The sequence below is a fragment of the Nothoprocta perdicaria genome, unplaced genomic scaffold (genome assembly GCF_003342845.1).
Source record: "Nothoprocta perdicaria isolate Ctin4 unplaced genomic scaffold, notPer1 scaffold_58, whole genome shotgun sequence".
Taxonomy (NCBI): Eukaryota; Metazoa; Chordata; class Aves; order Tinamiformes; family Tinamidae; genus Nothoprocta; species Nothoprocta perdicaria.
Genome location: NW_020455843.1, coordinates 1,033,369 through 1,056,523, shown reverse-complemented (window position 1 = coordinate 1,056,523; position 23,155 = coordinate 1,033,369). Strand labels below are relative to the sequence as shown.

Genomic DNA, 23,155 nt, shown 5'->3' with positions numbered 1-23,155 from the left:
GATAACATAGATGAACAACAGGAAATAAATTTCAGAGACACTTTTCCCAATACTGAAAAATACCGTCTCCGGGAACCRTTCAGAAAAAGCATGGGTGCTTTAATTCAGTGAGATTTATCCCAACATCCCTACATACTTCTAAGTTGCAAAGGTTGCAACTCAAATGAGGAACCAAATRTCATATTTGGAGGGTTGTTTTTGTGTTGAGGATGCTGGGTTTTTTTAAAAGACAAGCAGAACTCCAGAGACAAATAAAAAATGGAAAGTACCCAGGAAAACACCAGGTATTTTTCTCATCTAGAATGTAATGGGAAARGAGGTTTCTCTCCTATAGGGCTGCTTTGGTTTCCTTCGCTCTATCCTAGTACAGGTTCAGGTGAGATACTTGATGCTCTGCTGCCGTCCGCGGTCAGGGCATCACATCGCTGCCGGGTATCGCGCAGCCCCGACACATCTTGGAGCGAAGGGGCCGCTTGTCTGCAGAGAAGGACCAGGGCCAGGTGGAGTGGGGGCTGCTCTGGGCAAAGCAGGAATAAGATGGGGTAACATCCTTTCCATGTTCCTTTATTTGCGGGGGTGACTCCTCTTCAGTCTTTTGTCATTTAAAATTGTTCCTGTGACAGGAGCTAGAGAAATGCTAAGGAAAATGTGCCAGATTAGACTTTTTTAGTTTTGCTTGTTTGATTTGTGGGCTGCTAATGAGGCTTTTTCTCGAATTTTTTAGTAGTGGAAAGCATTTTTGTCCTTTTATACTGATTTTTTAAGGATTTCTTTCTATTCCTTAGGTTGAAACAGAAGTATTCTGAGCATAACACAGGTGATCAGTGTTTCTTCTTTTGTGTCATCAGTATGATTGCCAGGTCACTGAAGTTTTCTTTCTTTTGTAGGCTTTGGTCTATGTTTAATATCTTTTCCTTAAAGAAATAAACTTAGGAGAACTCATGTTGGTAGTCAGTGAGGAAAAAAACCACTTACTTAAGTATGTAGCAACTATATTTTACACACTTGAAAGGTATTGTAACTTATAAAATATTGACTAGCATCATTGTCTACCTAGAGCTGCCTGTTTGAATATGAAGGTCAGCTGCTTTAGCAACCCTCTTTCTGCGAAAAGAAACTTGCACTTGCTGAAGGATGAATAAATGTTGTCTTTAGGAAACTCCCGTGTGTTTACCAAGTTTACAGCAACTAGAAATTGCATTATACTTCTCTCTTTTTTCTCTTTTTTTTCACTCTGGTGCATCGCTTTTAACATTGTATAGATAAAGTCTAGCAATCTTCTGCATAAAAATAGAAGCCAAATAATGATAATTTTAGGATATGCTGGATCTTACCAGATACTTCTGCTAATAAATGTTCACAAAGACAAGACATCGGGCTGTTTTAAGTAATTTGGTTAGAGGGTTTGGATATGCATTTCTTTTTTAGCAAGTATTTTATATTGCCTGCTGGTAATGCAGTGGAAATCTGTTGCATGGGCTTAACAACCCAAGAATTTTAAATGATAGTAATTAGTTAAAGACATTTTCCTGAATCAAACAACGGGATTTTATTTTGTGCTTATTACATAATATTCCTAAGTACTGAACTTATACCTTTGAATTCAGTTTTATAAAGCAGATTGCTCTCTGAGGAGTAATGGCTGAACATGTTTTGATTTTTGTTCACTTAATTACTTTTTCTACATCACTGAAATCAGTTCATCAGTTAGACTTAGATGCTAAGTTATCTGAAGAAAACAATTTTAAATATTTGGGATATTATGCATGGAGGACCTGATTTATATCTCTCATTCATTATTATGTATTCCACATATATGACACTTGTTTTTAATTTATAACTAAAATACAGGATTATAGGAGATAATTATTTTAAATGAATCCTTTTCAGGTATTTTCTTTTTAACTTTACTTGTAGCATTGTCATCAAATACCCGTATCAGGGTGAATTCAAAATTCAGAACCACAGAGTAGTTGAGGTTGGAGGTCATCTCTGCCTGCTCAGGCATTGGCAGCTGGAGCTGCTTGCTCAGGATCTCTTGGGGTTGGAGACCCTCCRGAATGGAGACCCCTCTGGGCAACCTCCTGCAATATTTCACACTTCCACATTAAAAATAGTAAAAAAAGTCTTTTTTAATGTTCAGATGGAATTTACTGTGTGTCAGTTTTTGCCCGTTGCCTCTGCTCCCACCCTTCTGATATTTACAGCATTTGGTGAGATCTCCCTGAGTCTTCTCTTCCTCTGGCTGAACAGGAGCCTCTCCTTGGTATCATGTTATGAGCCTCTCTCAGCCTCTCTTTGTTATCATCCTTGTGGTCTCCCTATCTCCCTATCCTTTTTTGTATYGGAGAGCCCAGAATGACACCTAACACCTCAGATGTGGCCTCTCCAATGGTGAGTAGAGGGAAAGGATCGTAGAATCATTATAATTGGAAAAGACCTTCAAGATCATCAAGTCCAACCATAAACCCATCCCCACCATGCCTGCCTYGTCTACACATTTCTTGAATGCTTCTAGAGATGGTGATTCCACCACTGCCCTGGGCAGCCTGTTCTGATGCTTCACCACTCCTTCCACGTAGAAATAATAATAATAATAATAATAATAATAATAATAATAATAATAATAAAAGCTGAAGGTGGATGATGGGCAAGGTCCCATTGTCCAAGTCATTAAGGAAGGTGTGAATAGCACTGGACCTCAGGTTTGACCACTGTGTGTCTGGTCTCCAGCTCGACTTTATCCTGCTGATCACAATCATCTGAGTCTGGCGGTCCTGCCAGTTTTCAATCCGCATCATTTTTCAATCCGCATCATTTTTTGAAAAACTGAAAACACAGATAAATTTGCAGCTTCATCACCTTTGTTTCAAGGCTTGCTAAATCTTTAAGCCTAAGACAGTTTTCAAAATCTTGTTGTTTTCAAATAAGCACTGCCATTCCTGATTCAAAATGAAGAAATAATAAATATTGTCGGTGTTTTCACGAAGCTGAACAATGCTGTTGAATTACCTGTACTGCAGGCAGCAAGAGACATATGGTTTTAAGGGTGGATTTTCCGTAATATAAATCTCTAACCATTCTGCAGAACTGTTGGGGAACTTAGGAGTTCTTGGGAGTATGAGAAACGTAGCTCTATGCTGAACAAGTATTTTTATTTGTGAATGGAAACAGCATATATGCTAATCTCCCAATATGTAAAATAGCTACCTTATATGCCCTATTTGTTTATTATATTCATAATATTTATTGGGTTTGTGTCATCTTGTCTATTCTAGGGAGTATGACTTCTGCAACTTCACCTATCATTTTGAAATGGGACCCCAAGAGCCTGGAAATCAGGACTCTCACAGTAGAGAGGCTACTGGAACCACTTGTTACGCAGGCAAGTATTGTATATATTTTGCTTCTTTCTTTAGCATGGTGTTATATGTACTTATTATAAGTAATTACCTTAGTAATGTTTTATAGCAAAAGATTAAATAGTTTGTGTTCATCTCTGATAGAAGTTCTTCTAAGTTTTGAAATCTGTTTCATTTTGTACTTCGGTGGACTAGCACAGTAAATTCATCCATTTAGGCAGAATTAACTTTGACAGTAGAACCTAAACCACTTGTCTGATCATTTCTAAATGGTCTGAAAAGCCTAAGGTGAAAGTGGTGCTAGGCGATGTGTGTAACATATGCAATAGTGATGTCTAGCCCTTTATTTTCTGTAGATATCTTTCTTTATGGAGGCAGATCAAGTTAGTTGTGTCTGTGCCTATGTCAGTGTACTGGGAGTGACAGAGGAAGGAGCTAAGCAGACCCAGGAAATACAGGAATCAGCTTCCATTCCCATCGGGGCAATTTGTGCCTCTGTGGCCTGTTTCCTTTTTCTTCCTGAGGAGCTATTAATAATAAGCAGCTGGTTACATAATTTTATCCTAGTTAGCCTCAAAATGGGCACTCCTGTTATTTAAAATACACAAGCCATTTTTCTTCTAGAAACGCTATTTATATTAAAAATGAGTGCCAGATAAACCCATCTGTCCAACAACCTCTTATTAATAATTCTTTTATAGGCATTGTGGATCTTAACATTGGTCTGCTAGATAAAAATGTAGTCTTTTGACTGAGAAMCAGCTTAATGATGTTTTTGTTGTCAGAAAATCCTTCCTTGTAATTATTTTACACTGTCTTTCTTTAAGTTATTCTGGAAATACACATCTAAGTGTACACAAACTTTCAGATGCAAAGGCAATTAAAGACATACAGGTTTCATTTCCCACAGCTCTTGGTAACTAGTTAATTAACTTTCCTTATAAACCTTGGCCAAGTATCGTCATAGATTGATAGTTTCTGAAGTTGTCTGCCTAAACTTTAGTTTAGCTAGATTTAAATTCCCTAGCACTCTCTATAAATGCAAGTAAAGAAAGTACATGTCGAGCTACAAGGCTAAGGAGCCCCAGATCCTGAAATGATTACCTTGATGATGAGTAATGCATTAATATTTTAGCAGTTCTTCAGAAAGCAACAGAAAATAATGCACGGTCCAGAGTCGGAAGGGAAATGTTGAACTAATGTATTTTTCAAAGTTTATTATCACCTACAAATTGACTTCATTTCACAGATTCATAGATAATACATACAAAAGACTGTTTCAACATACAATTTCTCATCCTGGAGAAATACATTTTACATAATTTCCCTCTATATTGAATCAGATAAAATGTGTGTGATTTCTGCGTGTTCTTGTGAKATGTATAAGCATTTTCTTGAAAGCCTCAAGTGATTAAGACTATTACTCTCTGACTATGTTTATCAGATACACTTTTACTTAAGTGATGTAAATGTTCATTCTGTTTTTCTCTGATAAACTAGCAGTCATCCCAGTCTGAGGCTTTTTTTTCTTAAAATTGCTTGTAGTCTGATCAAGTGAGTATYTAATTTGCCCCTAGTCTTGGATGGCAGTTTGCCTAAAGTAACAACCTCCAGAAGATTCGTTGCACATAGTCCATGTTCATAGATTTGGGCAATTAAGTACATAAATATTTAATCCTTGTTCATCTAGAACTCCAAAGTYCACTGAAGATTCCTAAGACCTGTCTAGTATAAACATCCTGGAGTGGAGAATTTTTTTAATATTTCATTAAAAATGGGTCCCCTGGATAGAGAAGACACTAACRGTCAAAGCCTGCAAGAAAAGTGTCATGGAAAAAGATCTGGAGCAAACTGATTAGACTCGATCAGGAGGCTGGAATAAATGATATCCTCACGCCTTACAGTCCAAATTTGTCTGATTCTATGATTTTTAGCCTACCAAAGCAGCCCATTTTGTATTTTAGCATTCACACTTAAATACTTTGACTGTCCCCTGAACTGCTTATGCAGTTTTGAAGCCCATTTGAAATGGGTTTTGAAGACTTTTGAAGTACTTGGAAACCACATCTATTGTGAACAAGTCTTCAGCCTCCAAAAACCTATGTCTTTTTTTTTTTTTTTTGATATGTGGAGATTTAGTCTCTGAACTCTGTGTGTGTATAGGCACATAAATAAGTGACAGATTTTCAAACTGCTGAACATCCTCTGATTTATACTGAAATTCTGAAGAGCAATTCAGGAATTCAGCTTGGATTTGAAAAAGAACAACAAAATGAGATGGAGCGGTGCATTAAACTGAATTTTAGACAAGCTCATTAGTGTTCCAAATGAGAAAATATGGATAACCTGTGAATTGATTTAGAAAAAAAAYTGTAAGACAGGAAGGTTTTCTGAGCTGGAGGCAAAAAAATCCATTAACTGATCATGAGAATGCATTAGAAATGACAGAATTGCATTTATTCTAGGAAGCCTTGAACTAGCAAACTAATTAAAACTTTTGCTAGCTGTCAGGGATCTAAGAGAGCTTGGGCACCCATTTTTCCCTTGTTGTCATATTTAAAGAACAACAAATATGTCCTGCCATGTGCCTTTTGCAACTAACTTTCTGGGATTTTGTAAGGGATGTGCAGTTGAGAAATTTGTTAGAATTTCTCCTAAGGTATATTGAATTTGCCTAAGGATTGCAGCATGTTCCGGTTCTCTGGCTTCAATATCCCAGTCAACTAAAAGCGTAAGGTAACTATTATTGCTTATTAATTTTGATTTGTGGCAGTTTGTAAGAACTAACACTTTCTTTCCATTGTATCACCGTTTTTAATTCCATGAAATCTTTATATAGAAATGTATAACAAAGTATTTACTCAAGGAATAGCACCTTCACTTCTCGCCTTGTAGATAGTAACTGCAATGAATGATGACTTTGTCAGACTGTGGATGGTTTTCATGAATGGTTTGCAGATTTTGATAAACTAAATAAATGAATCTTTTAAGAAAGGCTTGAATGCCCTCTCATAACATTTTGTGCACCTTCCATTGCAAAAATTGCACATAAGGATTCAGATTTAGTTATTGCTTTCTGATGGTTCTGGAAAATAATTTAAGTACTGACTTTTAGTGCAACTTAAAACCCACTAAAATTTTGTTTTGGGGGAAATAATTTTGAAAATAAGGTATGAATTGGACATCTGACCAAATGTTAATTTTTTAATGTCCAACCATAGATCATTTCAATAACATTTCCTAGATATTTTCAATAGCAGTATGAAATTTCTACAGATTTTTACTCTTTTTTCAGAGTCATGAAGCAACAAATTTTTGAAACTGTGCCTCCTGTGTTTTAATTGTGACTTTTTTTGCCTTTTTATATYTCCATTTCATTCTGGCAAGATTTTTGTAGGCTGTTCATGTATATTTAACCACTGAGAAGACTATGGTTAAGTGTGTTATTAAAATGCTCTTCAGTTGGAGGTTTTATTTTTAAGCATTTTTAATATATAAATAAGCATTTTCAGGTGCATTTAGAAATCTTAGCATTATTTTTTACTTTGGATGGAAGCAGGGTGCTACAATATTAAAAAATGTGGAACACAGAATACTAATAGAACTAGTTTGTAATATATTTTTACACTTTTTCTAAAGAAAGGAAAAGAAAACAAAAAAAAAAAAGTCACACTTTATGATATTTTTTTTCATAAARGAATGTGACACATTATTGACCTTGTAGTTCGGTAGGGCCAATTCAATAGAGCACTTTATGTATTTTTGCTATCAGAAATTTAAGAGGTTTAATATAGTAGCTTAGAATGAATCAATCATAAGTCCTATGTCACAGGACGATGCCTAAATATTCACAGGTTTTGTCATTTTTTTGTATATAGTAATACCTAGGAAAACTAAGAAATAAACGGGTCATCAGTTAAAATTCTAATTTGTTTCAGTTGCTGGAATGTACGGACAAGTTCATAGCGGTTATAACTGTACTTCAAAATTTCTCCTTTCATTTCGATGTTGCTTTTTAGTGGATTTTAATCAAATTTCAAGAAAAAATCTACTTTTCAATTTAGAGAATCACAGAAGGGAACTTGTAATCTTACAAATAGTTAATTGAGGGTCGTTACTGTCAGGGAGCCGAAGCTAGAGCCTGTCAGCAACAGATTTTGGAATTTTTCTAATTGAAATTGAAGTTTAGACATTATTTTTGCACGCAAAAATGCAGTGCAAGGGCCACTTCTACCACATTTGCCTGTATAGAGAGATGCTGAGAAGTTTTCTGCTATTTCTCTGACATAGATGGCAAGTAGGACCGGGGCAGGTAGGTACCCTGGGGTGACACCTGCACAGCCAGGTGAGGCCATCACTGCCTTAGCAGCCCCCCAAGCTGCAGGGGGACCGGGACTCCTGGTGAAGAGCGTGAGATGGACCCRCGTGGGAGACAGCACGGATAAAAAGCCAACCAGTTACAGCTCATTAAAGGAACAGAATTGGCATAGCTGCTAATAAAATAAATGATRGAAATATAATTGGTAATTTTAAGATAATGATGGTTGTATAATGTACTTCTGAGTGCTTAGAAGGGAGCTAACTTGGTAGTATTTTTGTACATTTGTTTTAATATACACACTTGTTGTATGAGCAGTGAGTTGACTTTTTTTTTTAAGCAGCATGCTAAAAATAGCTGTTAGGATACCCAACTGGGTGTGAACTCATAGTATTAGATASTGTGATCCTTGAATGGATCCAAATGGTAGAATGTAGAATTAATGAGATTATTCCTAGTTTGCTTCCCCCATCTCAGAAATGATGTTGATAGATTGGAAGGAGATCAGAGAAGAAATGCAAAAATGAATTTGTCATTTAATGGCAGACTGAAGATCCTGGATGTGTTCTTTTATATATCAATAATAAGAAATTGTTTCAACTTACAATATGGGTTTTCTGACCATTTCTGGTAGTACCTACAAAATCGATGATATTTTAGAATTCATGTAGGTTAAATTTACATATGGCATTCATACCCTCAAATTAAAACATGTGAACATGAAAATGATATGGAGTAAGAATTTTAGAGTAAGTACTTCTAGGTTTAGGCTGTATTAAATCAAGAGGTGTTATGAGTTTAATCTGTACACAGATTGCATTTCCTCATCTATAGCTGGAAAAAGTGTTCTTTAATGAAAGATTTTTTTCATATTACAAGGTCCTTGGATTGGGAACAGAAGCTTTAAATATATGGAGGCCTTAATTAAGTTAATTAATATAATTTTATGTATTGATTGGGCATGTATTAGGCCAGCCATAGGTTGTAAAATTGGGGAAAGATTTAGTGGAAGGACAAAAATATGTGCAAGAATAATGTGTAAAATATTTCTCCTTTATGAATCAAGGAGAAAGCAGGCACAGGATTGTTTCTCCTATAGATCAGACTCACCAGAAACAGAAAAGCTTGATCCACATGCTGGGTGACTTAAATATGTATACATCTGCTGGCTTTCCATAGGCTTTGGGTGATGTATAGATATTAAAGTYTGTAATCCATGCTAGCTTCTTGCCTGAGTATGATATAAAAGTTCTGTTCTCTTTTCCATTGACTTAATTTGCTTTGTATCATCATTGATCGTAAACTTGGGGCTGCAAAATCAGCCTGCTTTCCAAAAAAAGCACACTAATAATAAGATTTGCTTTAAAGTGTTAATTAACATAATTATTATAGATCTGTGTTCTGAAGAGCAATAAATTTTCTTCGACTTCCCTTCCGTACATACAGCTGCAGATTGACTCATTTATTTTAAGCTCAAAGCATTCAGAGAATGAATGCATGGATCATTTAGTTAATTTCTTTCTTATACTAATTTATTTGGAATACTGATTCCATTGATTATTAGGTGTGCAGCTTTTTATCATATTTTCTGGATTCAAATAGATTTTTCTTAGTTGTCTTTGAATTTTTGATAAAGTGCAGCAGTGTTGAACTAGCCAGATCAGACTGTGTTCTTGGTTATTTTTAACATAGTGTTGCTTTTCAGCCTGAGAAATTTAAAAATGAGTTTCAGTTGAGTTAAAATAATGCCTTTGTGTTAATTACCTGGCTAAAATTAGCATATTTAGTTGCCTTTTTGCTAAATTAGTGTTTAGTATCTTTTCCCACGGCCTCATAAGTGGTCACTCCCTTGACCGTTGTGTCTCTGAATGGCAAATGCCTTTATTGTGAAGAAATAGGCCTCTCTCAAAGGAGTGATTAATATTTTCTCCTTGATGTGTTGGCATCTTTATTTCATTTAGAAGTTTCCTATCTCTGACTGTAGTCTTTCAAGAGACTTCTAAAATCTGTTACTACTATATAATCAGAGTATTAAGCCCAGGTAAGTCATCCTCAGCCAATTGAACACAAATGAGCTCAATATTGCGAGGATGATTTTTGAAGAACGAACACAAAATGTTGCTCTGCTCAGCAGGTGGTTTCTTTTTGGAATATATTTGTTTTTAGAGTAAGCCCCTTTAAAGTTAAAAGAAAGTGGGTATTAGCATTTTCACTGACATTCAGTTTATTGGGTGAGCTACTTGCTTAAATTTTCACTCCTGGCTCATCTGTAGCTCATGCTTTTTTGCTCAATATACTTTTATATATAATCATAAAGTATCTCTCTGAGGTTGTCTTTTGTGTCAATATTTGAGAAAGAGATGGAATGGATTATATATACCCTTTCAACCAAGAACAGTATCTTAATTTTACCTCAAGAAACTGTTAGTGTGGAAAAGGATGAAATACACACCGGCCTGAGTTTTCAGATGTCTCACAGTCTGTTCTCCTCTTCCAAGTCACCCTCCATAGCACTGACTTTCTGGTGTGGGGCTCAGCACTCTGTTGTAGCCCTCGCTCAGGACTGCCCCTGATTTGATAGACCCTAGGGTGAATGATTCAGCTTTGGCATTTTATCTTTATTTTATTTTTGGCTGGACTTTTATCTGACTCATCAGCATATACTTAGGCTGGAAAGGGAGGGGAGTGGATAGATTTTTGGTCTCTCTTCTAAACATACTTGGCCATATTCTCACTCTGACTTCCCAGGGAGCAGTTATTTCACAGATGCAGATCCAGTATAATTTATATCCCTCTCAAAGCAGATATATTTTTTCAGTATATGTGGCATAATTTCAGGCCACAAATTTGTACAACACAGAATTCTAAGGACTTCTAGGTTTAGTCAGACTTTTTATAGTCAACTAAATATTGCATTAATAGGCATAGACACATGTGCAATTTATTCTGCTTTTTAAGATTGGATAGACCTTCAGTAAGGTGTATCTTGTTCTTTTTCTCATTCTAAAACATTATCTCTTTAAAGGAAGAATTGAACTTTATGTTTTAATGAAAGATTTTGGAGAAAGAAGATTTGCAACAGGTTTTAATTTTCCTTATTTCATGTTACTTCATAGTGATGAAAATGCATTGTACCTGTTTATACTAATATCAAGTTCATTTATTAGTAATTATTCATGTAGAGGCACGTCCTGAATGGCTATCAAATACTGAGCTGTTTCTAGGGGATATGTATTAATCTATTCAGATTTTCCCAGGAAAATTGCACATACCTGCATGCAATAGAAGAGAACGATTAAGCTTTTACTGCACTGCTTGAAATAGTTTATTTAAGCGTGTGTTGTTCTGCAAGGTTATAGCAGTACCAGTACAAAACAGTAAAAGCCAAGGTGTAGCTCTTTGCTTTTGAAGGAAAGAAGTATCTGTTATTTTTCTTTTTCTGGTTGTCAAGTGTTTTTTCATTTTTCTGGGAGAAAATAATAATGAAAAAAATTGTTCAAAAACCTTGAGGAAAATGCATGCATATGGCAGGGCTTCTTTTCTTTTCCATCTTTAAATCTGCCTCCCTCATATATTCTTCCATGATCTCCTTGAACATTTCTGTGACCCCCCGAAAGCTGTACTACTCSTCCTCTTCTCTTTTAAACTAAAGGTCTCAATGTTTTCACATATGCATTATGATATTGTTGACTATTGGAATATTGTTGATTAAACTGGCTTGCGGTGGTATTTTTATCCTCTGCAGAAAAGGAAATACGCTTTAGGTGAGGAGTTCTCATCTGTTGTGACARTGGTACTGTTAGGGCAACTGAAAGCATGCAGGTATGCTCTCATTGTGCTAGTTATTCATCTGCTGCTGGACATCTCAAACCTGGAGCATCTTTGGCTGGGACAGCAGAGTCTGACCCATGTTCCCAGCTTGACTGCAAATCCCAATTGCAAATCCCTGTGGTAAAACCAGGTGGAAAGCTGCAGTGCAATATCATGGAGAGGGAGAAGTTCTTAATGAATGTGGTGTTCTCAATGAAACTAAAATTTAGAAACCTTAATACTTTATGAAATGGAATCATCATTTTTCAGCCAGCATTAATTTGGAAATGTGGAGCGTTACTTGAAGTTGAACAGGCGAAACCTGGTTTTGAGATAATGGTATCTTGTTTTATTTACTAATATTATGCAGAAAGTATCGGGAATTTCTTGTTGAAGAAAAAGTGAGGTTTAATTAYGACACAGTAACAAAATTGCAGCAGTTGCGCTGATCTTTAGGATCTTTAAGGGCAGTGGACAAACTGTTTAAGAGGGATGGGAATTTTGTGCAGTTGTGGCCCTAGAGCCTTTGCTGCTTTTTAAATTTTTGTGAACAGAGGTCACTCTGTTTGAAACCGAAGAGTGAAATTTTGAGTTTAGCGAGTAGCTGCTGCCTATGCCTCATTATTCAGAGCTTAATCCTGCATACGTTTTTCACATTTTATACCTTTTTGTTGGATTGCAATAAAAGAAGAACAAAATTGGCATAATCAATTGGCATAATCAGTTGCTTTCTCTCCTCAAGTGATTGTCCTCATAGTTCTCTCTATAGGCTTATAAGGATTTCTTCAATTTGTGAAAGTTTTGGGCTCTTTTGGTTCGAGTTTTCTTCTTTTTTGATCGCTTTACCTCTGTTTGGATTATGCAAGCCCAGCAGTAACCTTTGAGATGGGATGAGCCGGCTGGGGCATCAGACATTGGCATGTCCTGTAGTGCCCATCCCGTGCAGCGAGGAGTGGAARCGCCAGCTGCGGAACGTGGCACCCGCCAAAAGTCGAGAGCGCCACGAGGGGTGACCTGCATCTGGCTTTTGTGCTCCTGAAAATCCCCGGCTGAAGAAGGTGCAATCTCAAGGGTTCTGTTCACATGTTCTCATTAATCCATTACTCAATTAATTCCTTATGCACTTGAGTCTTATGATACTTCAGCCCAAGGATTTCAATGACCACAGCACTTTTAGCTGGAGGATTTTACTCTCTGGTACTGGACCTATGTGTGCCAAGATCTTACATGGTGTCAAGTGACTTATTTCTAGAATGCACYAAGGTTGCATCTAATTGAGAAGCAATTACTGAATCACTAGGCAGGGAGTTCCCAAGGAGCCACAGGAACTGGTGAGAGGCCTGGAGCAGAGCCAGCCGTTTGTTTTCCGAGCATCCTGAGGAAAAGCCAGGCAAGAACCAAAAACTTCCATTTTTCCCTGTAATTCATTTTCCCTGTAATTCTRAAGAAGCATTTGGCTTGCTAAGATGTTTTTTAAAAATGCAAAACCTCCCAACCTTTCAGGGCTCTGTATCCTGATAGTACAAAGCAGGTCGTTTTACAGAGGCTTCATCTGTCCCACTTCCCAACGAGGTGCAACTCCAGAGCTGCCCTGAAGGAGGAAACCGCGACCAGAGGGGTGAATGTCCCCTGACCTACACTTTCTGCTGTGCTTGGCACCGAGTTTTAAGGCATGATAGGGAAGCCATACGATCTTTAGGTGACTTCGTCCCTGCCTCTCCTTGTCCTCCTGCCTCCTCTGCTTTGGACAGCTGCCTGGTTTGGTCACCAGGTGCCTGTCTGTGCCAAAATAAAACTTAGTGAATTGCTTGTCAAGAAACTTTAATRAAGTGTTTGTGAACTGGAAGGAACACAACAGAAAATATTAGAGCTTTCATTCTTCATAGGGATGATATTTAGTAAAGACAAACATTTTTAGAACTCCTCAWGTGATGGTTTAGAAAGAGAAGTTTAATTTTGGATGTTAGCTTCCTATAATTATATAGTTACCTGACTACTCCCATCTGACAGGCTATTTCTGTCCACTCCTTCAAAATACTTTTTTTGGATGAAAGTTACTACACCATGAATCACTGTCCTGTGTTCTRTTCTTTTTCCTTCTCCCCCTTTATTCTTAGCATAATATTTATGTACTCAGGCTTCTTTTAAAATCAATATATTTACAAATTATTGCTGCTCCTTTTAATTCAGCCTTCAAACTGGGCTGTTTGGGACATCTGCTTGGAGGTCCCTGTCCTTGGATCTTTGTTTTAGAGAAAAYAGTTTTTAAACAAGCTATTGGATTGAATTCAGTTTATTGAGTTTCATAAATCTATTCATTCACTGATCAGTGGAAAATGCATTTTTTTCTGTTACTTGTCGATTCAAACTTCAAACTTAATTATAAATCTTCCCTTGAACTGCTGGCAAAAACCAAGACAGTGTCAGCTTATACATATATTCTTTACATTAGTTTTAAAGAGCCAACTGCCCTTCTAGCATTCAAGTCTTTCTGATGTGGCCATAGGAGAGATAAGGCTTCAAAGTTCTCATATTAAGAAGATATACATTTAAAAATAATATATATCTTTTTTAGGAGTCACTTTTTCTGTATTCTCCAACAGAGTATAAAAGTGCTTTTAATTTTCCTTGTCTATAGATGCTGTAATTTTATCCGATATACATTCCTTGACATTAAATGTCTCACAGTGTAAGTACAGAGCGAGATTCTGCAGCAACTGATTTAGCAAGAAAATGAATACAGATAATCAGCATCTAATTTCACAGAAGTCTCCAATAGCTTTTGCTGAGTCCCTGTATTTCTGTTTATGTAGGAGGAAACTACCGAAGAACTAATTATTTCATCAAAGTGTGCCTTGTGTTGGATTTATTAAAGTTCCACTTTTGTCCACTGAGAATGTCACCCACTTGAAATTCATAAAGCCATTCATAAAATTCATAATTTTATTGTATATTACTGCACAACTCATTTTTATTTTTTATGAGATTTTCTCATGCTCTTTGTCCTTATGAATTTATTTACCATAGTCTTAATTTAGTGAATCTCACACAAGACGCTAAGAACTTTACATAAATATCATAACCAGAAGCCTTTTTATTGAGTTTTATTCTCATATTTGACACATTTTCTTTTTAAATAATTAAATCCATATATTTCCACCAAAATTTTGTGGCACTTATTCTGTGGATTTAATAGAGTTTCTATTTTAAAAGCATGTGAATACATGGAAAAAAAATACACATTYTCCATGTTAATCAAGTCAATATGTTGTGCTGACTTTATTGATCAGTTTTGCTTAACCACTTTGGTCTTGAATATTCCATGACTTTATGACTACTTTATGTCTCTGACATTATTCGCTAGTATTTTTAGAGGCCTCAAGAAGTACTTTATTTCATCAAGTTATTTAGTTTTGGTGGACGAATTTAGAAAATAAATTTTGCCTTGTTGTTTTCCTTTTCCTTCTTTTTTTTTTTTTTTTTTTCTTTTGGGCCAGTGATTTAGCTGCCGCTTTTCATCCGACTGGCTAAAATTTCCTCTGTTTTTCAGTGTCCATTTAAAATGTGCTGCTTATACAGAGAACTGGCCAGTTTGTCTTCCTCAAGGTCAACTCTTCAACCTCCCACCAAATCTTCAGCTCGTATAAAGCACCTCTCTGCGTGGCTTAAGCAAACGGATCCCTCTTTGCACGGTTGGAACGTCAGGGATGCTATTTTGTTGTTTCTAATCTATTTTTAAATATGTGTACAAGTGTATGAAAAGAAAAAAATAAAAAGGAGYAAGATTCATTGGAGCTCATCGCCCAGGCTTGTCTTCTATTTCATGCATCCTCAAAACAAGCTCTGCTTTGGGACTTATCCTCCCAAGGTAAATTTCTGTAAGATAACACTGCTGGCCCTAGCTCGATTACCAGACTTGCATACAAGATTAGCTGCTTATAATGAAAACCTGACCTGCTTTTGCCTTGCTTCCTAAATGGCTAAAGGGAAAAACATTTGTACATCAGACAGCCGAGCAGTTCTTGAAAGAAGAGGAAGGGGAAAAAAAARMCRTAAACAAAAACACCCTAAATGGCTGGAAAATGCCGTAGGCCATTTGAAATGCAAGAGATCTTGCCAGCCTGAGAGGCCTCTCTTGAGATGGCTGCGGTGTTGCAGTGATGATAGAGCAATACATTTTGAAATAAGTTCTTGATAAAATGTTCTCTMGGATATTTGTTACCCGTGTTGGTTTCTTGTGTGCTTGCCCAGCGATGGGATATAGTTGCAGAGTCTTGTTTTAGATCAAGGTTTGTCAGCTAATCCCAAACTGGAATGAACGTTCTTGTGGGCAACCTTTTCTCCCTCTTCTTCCTTTAAAATTGTGTTTGCAGTGGTTATTTTGGGAATRCAAGATCTCTTCAACAAAAAGGCTCCAACAAACTTATTTTTAAAATTGTCCAAATGATGCATACRATGCATATTCTTTTTTTTGGGAAATGATAGGAACCTTTTCATGAGARTGAAGCTGAATTCATCTATGCACAGTGGAAAACTGGAGCAGAAGAGAAGTTACAGGTTCCTGCATATTTATAAATATTTGAAAACAGGSGGTTAGTGGTGGCTTGTTTCAAGTCTCATGTTCACTACCTTTTTCTTCCTTTATGAATTGCTAATAATTTTAATTGCTGCTTTTTAATATTTACACATTTGTGTGGTTAGAAATATTGGGAGTAAGAATCAATCTTTCTAATTTTTAGCATGGTTTCCTTATAATCCTCTTTCATAATTCTGGAAATTACTTCAAACAAAGTGCAGTTTCCTTCTTGCATTATTTATGAAAATGATTGAAAGTCTGGTTAAATAAGTAGTGGTATATTATTAATATATTTTAGATACATGCTTAGGTGCATCCAGACTGCAGTTTTTTTCTTGGAGGCTGCTAAGAGGTGAAGCAGAGGAGGGTAGATRTTACATTTTAACTCCTCATGTTATGGAATTGCATAATCCTAGGTTTGGAGGAAGGTCCTCGCTGTAGCCACAAGGCACAATAGCAGTATTTTCTTCCCATCGATGMCTTTTTGACCTTTCTGCTGTTTCAGGTTGCAACATGTTTTTCTTTAAGAGGAAAAAAAGAGACTTTAGCTCATCTTACTCTTCTAAGTCATTTTTAACATTTTTATTAAGTGTAGGTATGGTTCACTGAAGAATAAATACCCAGATTTTTCCTTCTCCCTCAGAAACTGTACTGAGTAATCAAAGGTCCCAAAATATCATGGTAGTCATCAGGGCATTTTGAGTCTTCCTCTGTGATTCCTGTGTTCCCTGTCAAAATCCAGATTCTAATCTCTGTAAACCAAGAAAGAGGAGAGGGGATGTGCTCCTGTTACGTATATTCATATATGTGTTTGGGGAGGGTGAGTGTACAGGTGTATTCATTTCATTTTTAACATAGTTGGTGAATACCGAGTGCCAGGTTACTTCTTATTCTGGTTGCAACTTATTTCCTTTCACTTAGTCTAACAGAGCCTGAAATTCCGAGTAAGAAAGTCCTGACTTTCCCCCCAGCTAGGGCTCGAGTTTGAGGCAAATAAGCGACCTAATGACTTCCTAGAAATCAGCAAATTTATCTACCAGAGATAAATCAGCAGGCATCTCCATCATCCAACCTCAGCCTAAGGAATTCTTTTAAAGCTCTTTAGGAGTGAATTGTTTGCAGGAGAATAAAGCAAGGTAATAAAAGCAGTACTTTATTTTCTTTTCTTTAAAGACATTGAAAAAGAGGAGGAAAAAATCAGGCTTATTCTTCAAAGGTAGGTAGGTAGGTGGCAGGTGTTCCTTGTTTCAGAAGGGCTAGTAGTGTGACAAACTATTGTGTGGGTTAAAGCTAATACAAAAACTTGCATTTTAATGCTTGCATTGCTATTTTGGCCAAAAATGATTTAGTAAGCGTGGATATGGATTTTAATGGTAATTCTTAAGGATCCACCAGTTTGTGTCCCCCACCCCGAGAGTCTGGTTTGATTTATGAAATAAAGAGGCTCTTAAAAGATTTAAACCTCTTGGCCTCCTTGTCTCCACCTGCCAGTTGTCTGGATGGAAGAAACAGGTGATTCAGATTTGGGCTTGTGTTGACCTGTTGATGCCAGGTGCTGGGAATGAGTATTAAAGCCCTGAGTGAGGGTTCTGCTGGTGAAACAGAACCTGTCAGTTGGAGAAGAATCCCAGCCAAGGTTGGTTGTTTGCCACTTGCTTTCATGCTATGCTGTTTTCATTTGGAGTTTTATTCAATTATATTACTTTTAAAAGCAGCTTTATGGACAGTATTACTAAAAAAATATTTTAGAAAGCCTTTGGAATTCCCCAATTTTTGTTAGCTTCCAAAATCAGCACTCTTGCTTTTGGGAGAGAGGGAGCATAGTAAGGTCTGTGCTGGTGCTGAGTCCTTCAGCTGTTCTAAACCTGATTGATTTAATAGTGACATTGTTACTGGAGGATATTGGAGGATATCTTTGGATGCTGATGACTTGGATGATTTTTTTTTTTTTTAAATGAATCTTTCTTGCTGAATGTGTTATAATTAATCTGTTTCCACACTGTTGTGTGTGAAATGTTCCAAGCTCCTAAAACAATAACATCCAAGCATGAGTACCTAGAGGAATATTAGGAAAGAGAATGACATGCAGGAAATGCAAATCTTCTTAGCTTTTCTTAAATAACATACTTAAACAGGTTTTTATCCTGAAAAGAAATGTTTCCTATTCTTCTGGCTCAGCAAAAATTGCTTAGTTTTATATGAATACCACTAAGACAGACCTTGGAGCTCTTTAAGCTCATCCTTCACTGCTGACATTGCAGAGGTATTTGTGGAGTGTCTCTTGTTAGCCAGCAAGCAGGGGAAACAAAAGCTTTTCCTTGCAAATTAATCATTTTGATGAATCTGGTAGTGTCTGTCTGCACCTGCTGGCTCTGCTGCTGACCTGGGTGACTCTGTGCTGGGCACGTGAGCACTGGGCTGGGGCTCTGCTGTCATCACGATCTCAAAAAAGGCACCATAAGTTAACATATATATATATATTTGTCTCTGGGTGATGTGTTTTCTTATTTTAGTGACAGTCCAATGAAAGAGCTGGAAAAAATTTACTTAGCAGGTTTKGAGCAGTTCAGCTTGAAGTGCAGTTCTTTGCTGTCCTGCCCAGCGATTTCAGGAATCTGATAGATTCTGGTGGGTTTTCAGTGTGTTAATAATCTAAATTGATTGAAATACATGCACTGAGCAGGGCCTTTTTGTGTTTCTTGGGAGTAGAGATTTGAAATAAGATGAACTGAGAGTTTAAATGAAATGGTATCAGTGCATGTCTAATGAGCTAATGAAATCTAACCTAAATTTAGCTTTTAGAGCACTCAGCTGATACTGCCTAACATAGAAGTGTTCCAGCTTGTTAAAAGGGTCTTCCACATGATATATTTAATGTTTACTTCCTCTTCTGATATATATATATATATAAACATTCTTTATGTACATCGTATTGTGACATCTGCCACCAAAACCACTTTTGACTGTTTGTCCACACAGTCAATAACACTTTTTCATACTAGGATTTTGTGGAAGGTCAGCTCACATGATGAACGCTTTAATACTTAAAAAATACTGTTTTAATAGATATCATGCTTAGTAAATGGTGCAAGATAAGTTGACTTTGTGAGACTAAAATTTAATCTTCAGTTCCTACTGCTAATGCTCAGGAAACAGCCTGTAGATAACTGCTCTGTGGGGAAAATCGGTGCCTGTGGAAGAGTTGCCTAGTTTAGCAGGATGGAACTTGGAGGCCAAAGGAAGGAAGACAAAGAAAACATTGGAGTGAAAGAAAGAGCAAAAATGGCTTATAGTAAACTTCTGTTTGGACTTTTAAATGTAACCTTATAAGGATTAAAAATAGAGTCTGAATGTGTTGACCTGTACTAAATGCAACCAAGTCCATTTCTTTATTATATTTGAAATGTCAAGCTGACCAAAGAAAGTTGCTTTGAAGAAGCCTGAGACTTATTGAATGGAAAAAGTGCCAGATCATAATGTTTTAGTAACTAAATGTTGGCAGYGTCTAAAAACTGAAGTAATTTTTTTCATAAGGGCTTATTTTTTTTCTGCTTACTAATGTTATATTATTCTCATTTCAAGCTGTTTGCAGACAGCCAAGGCTGTGAAGCAAAATCTTCTCAGTTTTAAATTTGTGGTAATTGGCCGTAGTGGGCTTTGCCCTGGTTCGTCTCGAGCAAACCGTGAATAAAATGATTTATTTCAATGAGCCAAGCAACAAGCTGGAGTGGGTTTGGTCTATTAGTACAGCAGTACTTGTAGGTTCAAGTCCTAGGTCTCTGCTCATAATGAGGCAATGCGTCATCTTAAAAATAAGTAAATAAATAAATAAAAGGAGAAGAAAGGATTCCCTGCTGAGGATTCGCAGCCCAAGGCAGCCATGCCTGTAAAAGAAGAAATTCAACAATCAACAAAAGTTCTGGCAGAAAATCTTTCTAGCACAGATCTGGCCTCCAGTCAAGTTTTATAACAATCCAAGATAAACAGATTTGGGTTAAACTAAGCTTTTATATCTGTTTTACTCTTCCTTTTTCAGGAGCCTCTTGTGACACCTCCAAAAATACAAATATTTTTGTGGCTATGTTGGCAATAATGAAATATTTGAGTGTCAGTCACAGGCCGAAGCTGTCATTCTGTTTTCCTTGTGGATAAAAACGTTTGCTGCTTGCGTCGATACMCAAATCTTAGTGAAACTGAGGTTTAATGATGGGGGATTATGTTGTATAGTGATTCAGCAGCAAAAATYGCCTCCTATGAGTTCTTTCCGGAACATACCTAGGTGAAGCTTGATAGGAAATGTTTTCCATGGCAGCCTAGAGCTACATGTTTTGTGATATTTTGAAGGAAAACTAGCTTTATTCCAAGCCCATTTCTGTTGATGTAGACRAAGGAAATAGCAAAAATCCAGAGTTAGTTAGAAATGGGACAGGAGGCGTAGTCACATTGAAATGCAACTTTTAATTAAGGCTTGGCAAAAAAAACGGGGGAGGAGTTCATTATATTGCTTTCTTGCATCTAAGATAAAAGCAAACAWTCGGTAGCCACTATTACTTTCCATACTATACATTCAGACACATTTATTATTTAGGCACATACTAATTTTAATCTTTTGCAAGCTGAACTTTTGTTTTTTTTCGGGTAGAGAGGGAAGCTAATGTGGGGTGCTCTGAAGGTAGCGTGTGGTGGGAGGTTTTAAATATGTCAACCAATGTTTGCAAATARCTGTGGTTCCTGACTGTAGTAGAAAGAAATTGGGGTGTTTTGGAAAGTGTTTTCTTTCATAACTGGAAAAAAATACTTATAGGTGTTTGCTGGGAAGCTGACTGGGAAAAAGCTACTACTTCTTGCAGTGATACCTTCTTACCTTACACAGCTAACTGGTGTAAAAGCGTAACACAGAATTATATAAAGGATGACATCCTGGTTAAATGGCTTAGGCTTTAAAGTAAATGCAACTCAGGCTGTATTTTAATGTTTACAGAAGAGTTAATTAATATGCTTGTTCCTTAATGAAAAGCTTCTTTGGGTGCCTTTGTGGTGGTGACAGAATGTAGAAAACCCAACGTAATCTCCTTCTCAGCGTCGCCGATGTGGCACCTTTCTTTAATACCTGCTGTTCTGCTTTGGCAATTGCCGTTTCCTCATGGGGCMTTGGATATCAGATACTTTTACATCTCTAAGAACTTTATTGAATGATGCTGCTGGTTGGGGTCATTTCCCCTCAGATTTGTAGTTTAGATCATTCTCCTTATGGTTAAGCTTAAYGCCAAGTTATTGTGACTCTGTTTCTTCTACTCAGCAAATTGATGCTGGCAGGAGCAACAGCAACCAGAAGAGCTGGAGAAGATCTCTTCCATTTCCAGCAGGCAGGGGAGACCAACACAACCTAAAAGGCAGTTATCAGATGGGCAGGCAAATGCCTAGTGGCGTGCCGATTAGAAAGGCTCAAGTACTGTATGTAGTGGCATAATTAGATGTATTACTCATGTTTTTTGTTGAAACAAACAAAAAATGTTGATTTCTGCAGGAGATTTATCTGCAGGATGTGCAGGACAAAAGGATCTGTCAGATCTGTGTGGGATGATGTTGTTGCTCTTGATTTCTTTTTTCACCAGAAGAACAGAGATGAACAGGAAGAACGAAAAAATATTTTCTGTCCCTAGCAAATCCTGGGAGAAAGCCAAGGAGGGGTTACTTTGTGGTACTTCCTTCTAATTTGACCRAAGAAACTTTTTGGATGTGGTCAAGAGGATGGAGTATGTGACACGAGGAAAGAGGCTGAGAGACTGGACCTTCTTCAGCCCGAAGAAGAGAAGGAAGATCTTGCTCTCTACTACATGGTTGTTGTAGAGGTGTCTCAACCATAAACCATATCCTTCTAGGACATGGATAGCGGAAAGACAWGAGACAACAGTGTGAGTTTGTGTCTGATATCAGGGAAAAAGTTTTCCCTGTGAAGCTGGTCAAACATGGGAACGTGTTACCCAGATGTGTGGGGCAACCTCTGCGGAGGTGCTTTGTACTCAGCCACACTCCTCTGATCCCAAAGCTGGCCCCACTTTGGATGAGGGGGTGACTTAGAGCCCTCCAGAGGTCCCTTCTGACTGAAGTTATTCTATAATAACATGCACAGCATCTTGATTTTTCAATTTGACATTACCGAGACGATTCTTATCAGTGCATGAAATATGCCAAGCAAACAGAAGAAAGAGACTTCAGGGAATATTTTTGCTTTTTGTCTGAGAGAAATGATACATGCTGTATATTTAGGGTTTTTTTTTTTTCAGTGTTCACAGTGCAGGCATGACTGCGTTTGAATGGTGCAGGGAGGTGTAGCAGCTGATGTGGTTGTGCACTCCTGCAAAGACTAAAAAATTGGTTTGGAACTGAGCTAAAGGTGGAGTCTTTGAACCTGAATTCAAAATAATCTACTTTCTTAACAGGCCCTGTGTGCAATCATTGGTAAAGTTTCTAATGGGTTAAAAATACCAAAGTTTTCTATAACAGTCCTGCTAGATGTATGGACTCCTGTGGTTGCAAACTCAAACGGGGGAAAAAAAAATTCTTCTAGGATACTTTCACCTGTTTGGCCACCCATTTTTGCCTTCCAAAGGTGAAGTGTAGCAGCATCTGAAAATTCGTAATCAAAAATCTACTATTTTATTCAGATTGTTCTTTCCCTAAACTGGATAGTTACGTGTGTGTTTGTGGGATCATAGAAGGCTTAAAAAAGAAAAAAAAATGTATGGGGAAATATTCATGTATAATGGTCTGGTTGTCTTCATTGCCAAAGGGAGATTAGCTTGCCTATGGTCAAGTTATATTGATAAAGYTATAACGATAAAGTGGTATCATTATATTTTCTGTAGGCTTTGTCGAGCTCTGGTTTCATTTGAATGAACTTGTATTGAACGAGGATTGGAAATTCTCAATGGAATCCTTGGATTCACCAAGGGGAAATCCTGCTTGACTAACCTGATCACCTTCTATGAAGGAATATCTAGCTGGATAGATGAGGGCAGAGCACTAGATGTGGTCTATCTGGACTCCTTGCCTGGAGCAAGGCTTTTGACACTGTCCCTCACAGCA

At 37.1% G+C, this 23,155-nt stretch overlaps 1 protein-coding gene across 1 annotated transcript in view; it reads left to right on the top strand.

The window, feature by feature from the left end:
• Window positions 1-23,155, top strand: part of CTNNA2 (catenin alpha 2) — a 394,793-nt gene that overhangs the window by 41,627 nt on the left and 330,011 nt on the right. Inside the window, exon 2 of the mRNA XM_026048900.1 lies at window positions 3,279-3,385. Coding sequence (XP_025904685.1) covers window positions 3,284-3,385 — 102 coding nt within the window. The 5' untranslated portion in view covers window positions 3,279-3,283. The remainder of the gene's footprint in view (window positions 1-3,278; window positions 3,386-23,155) is intronic.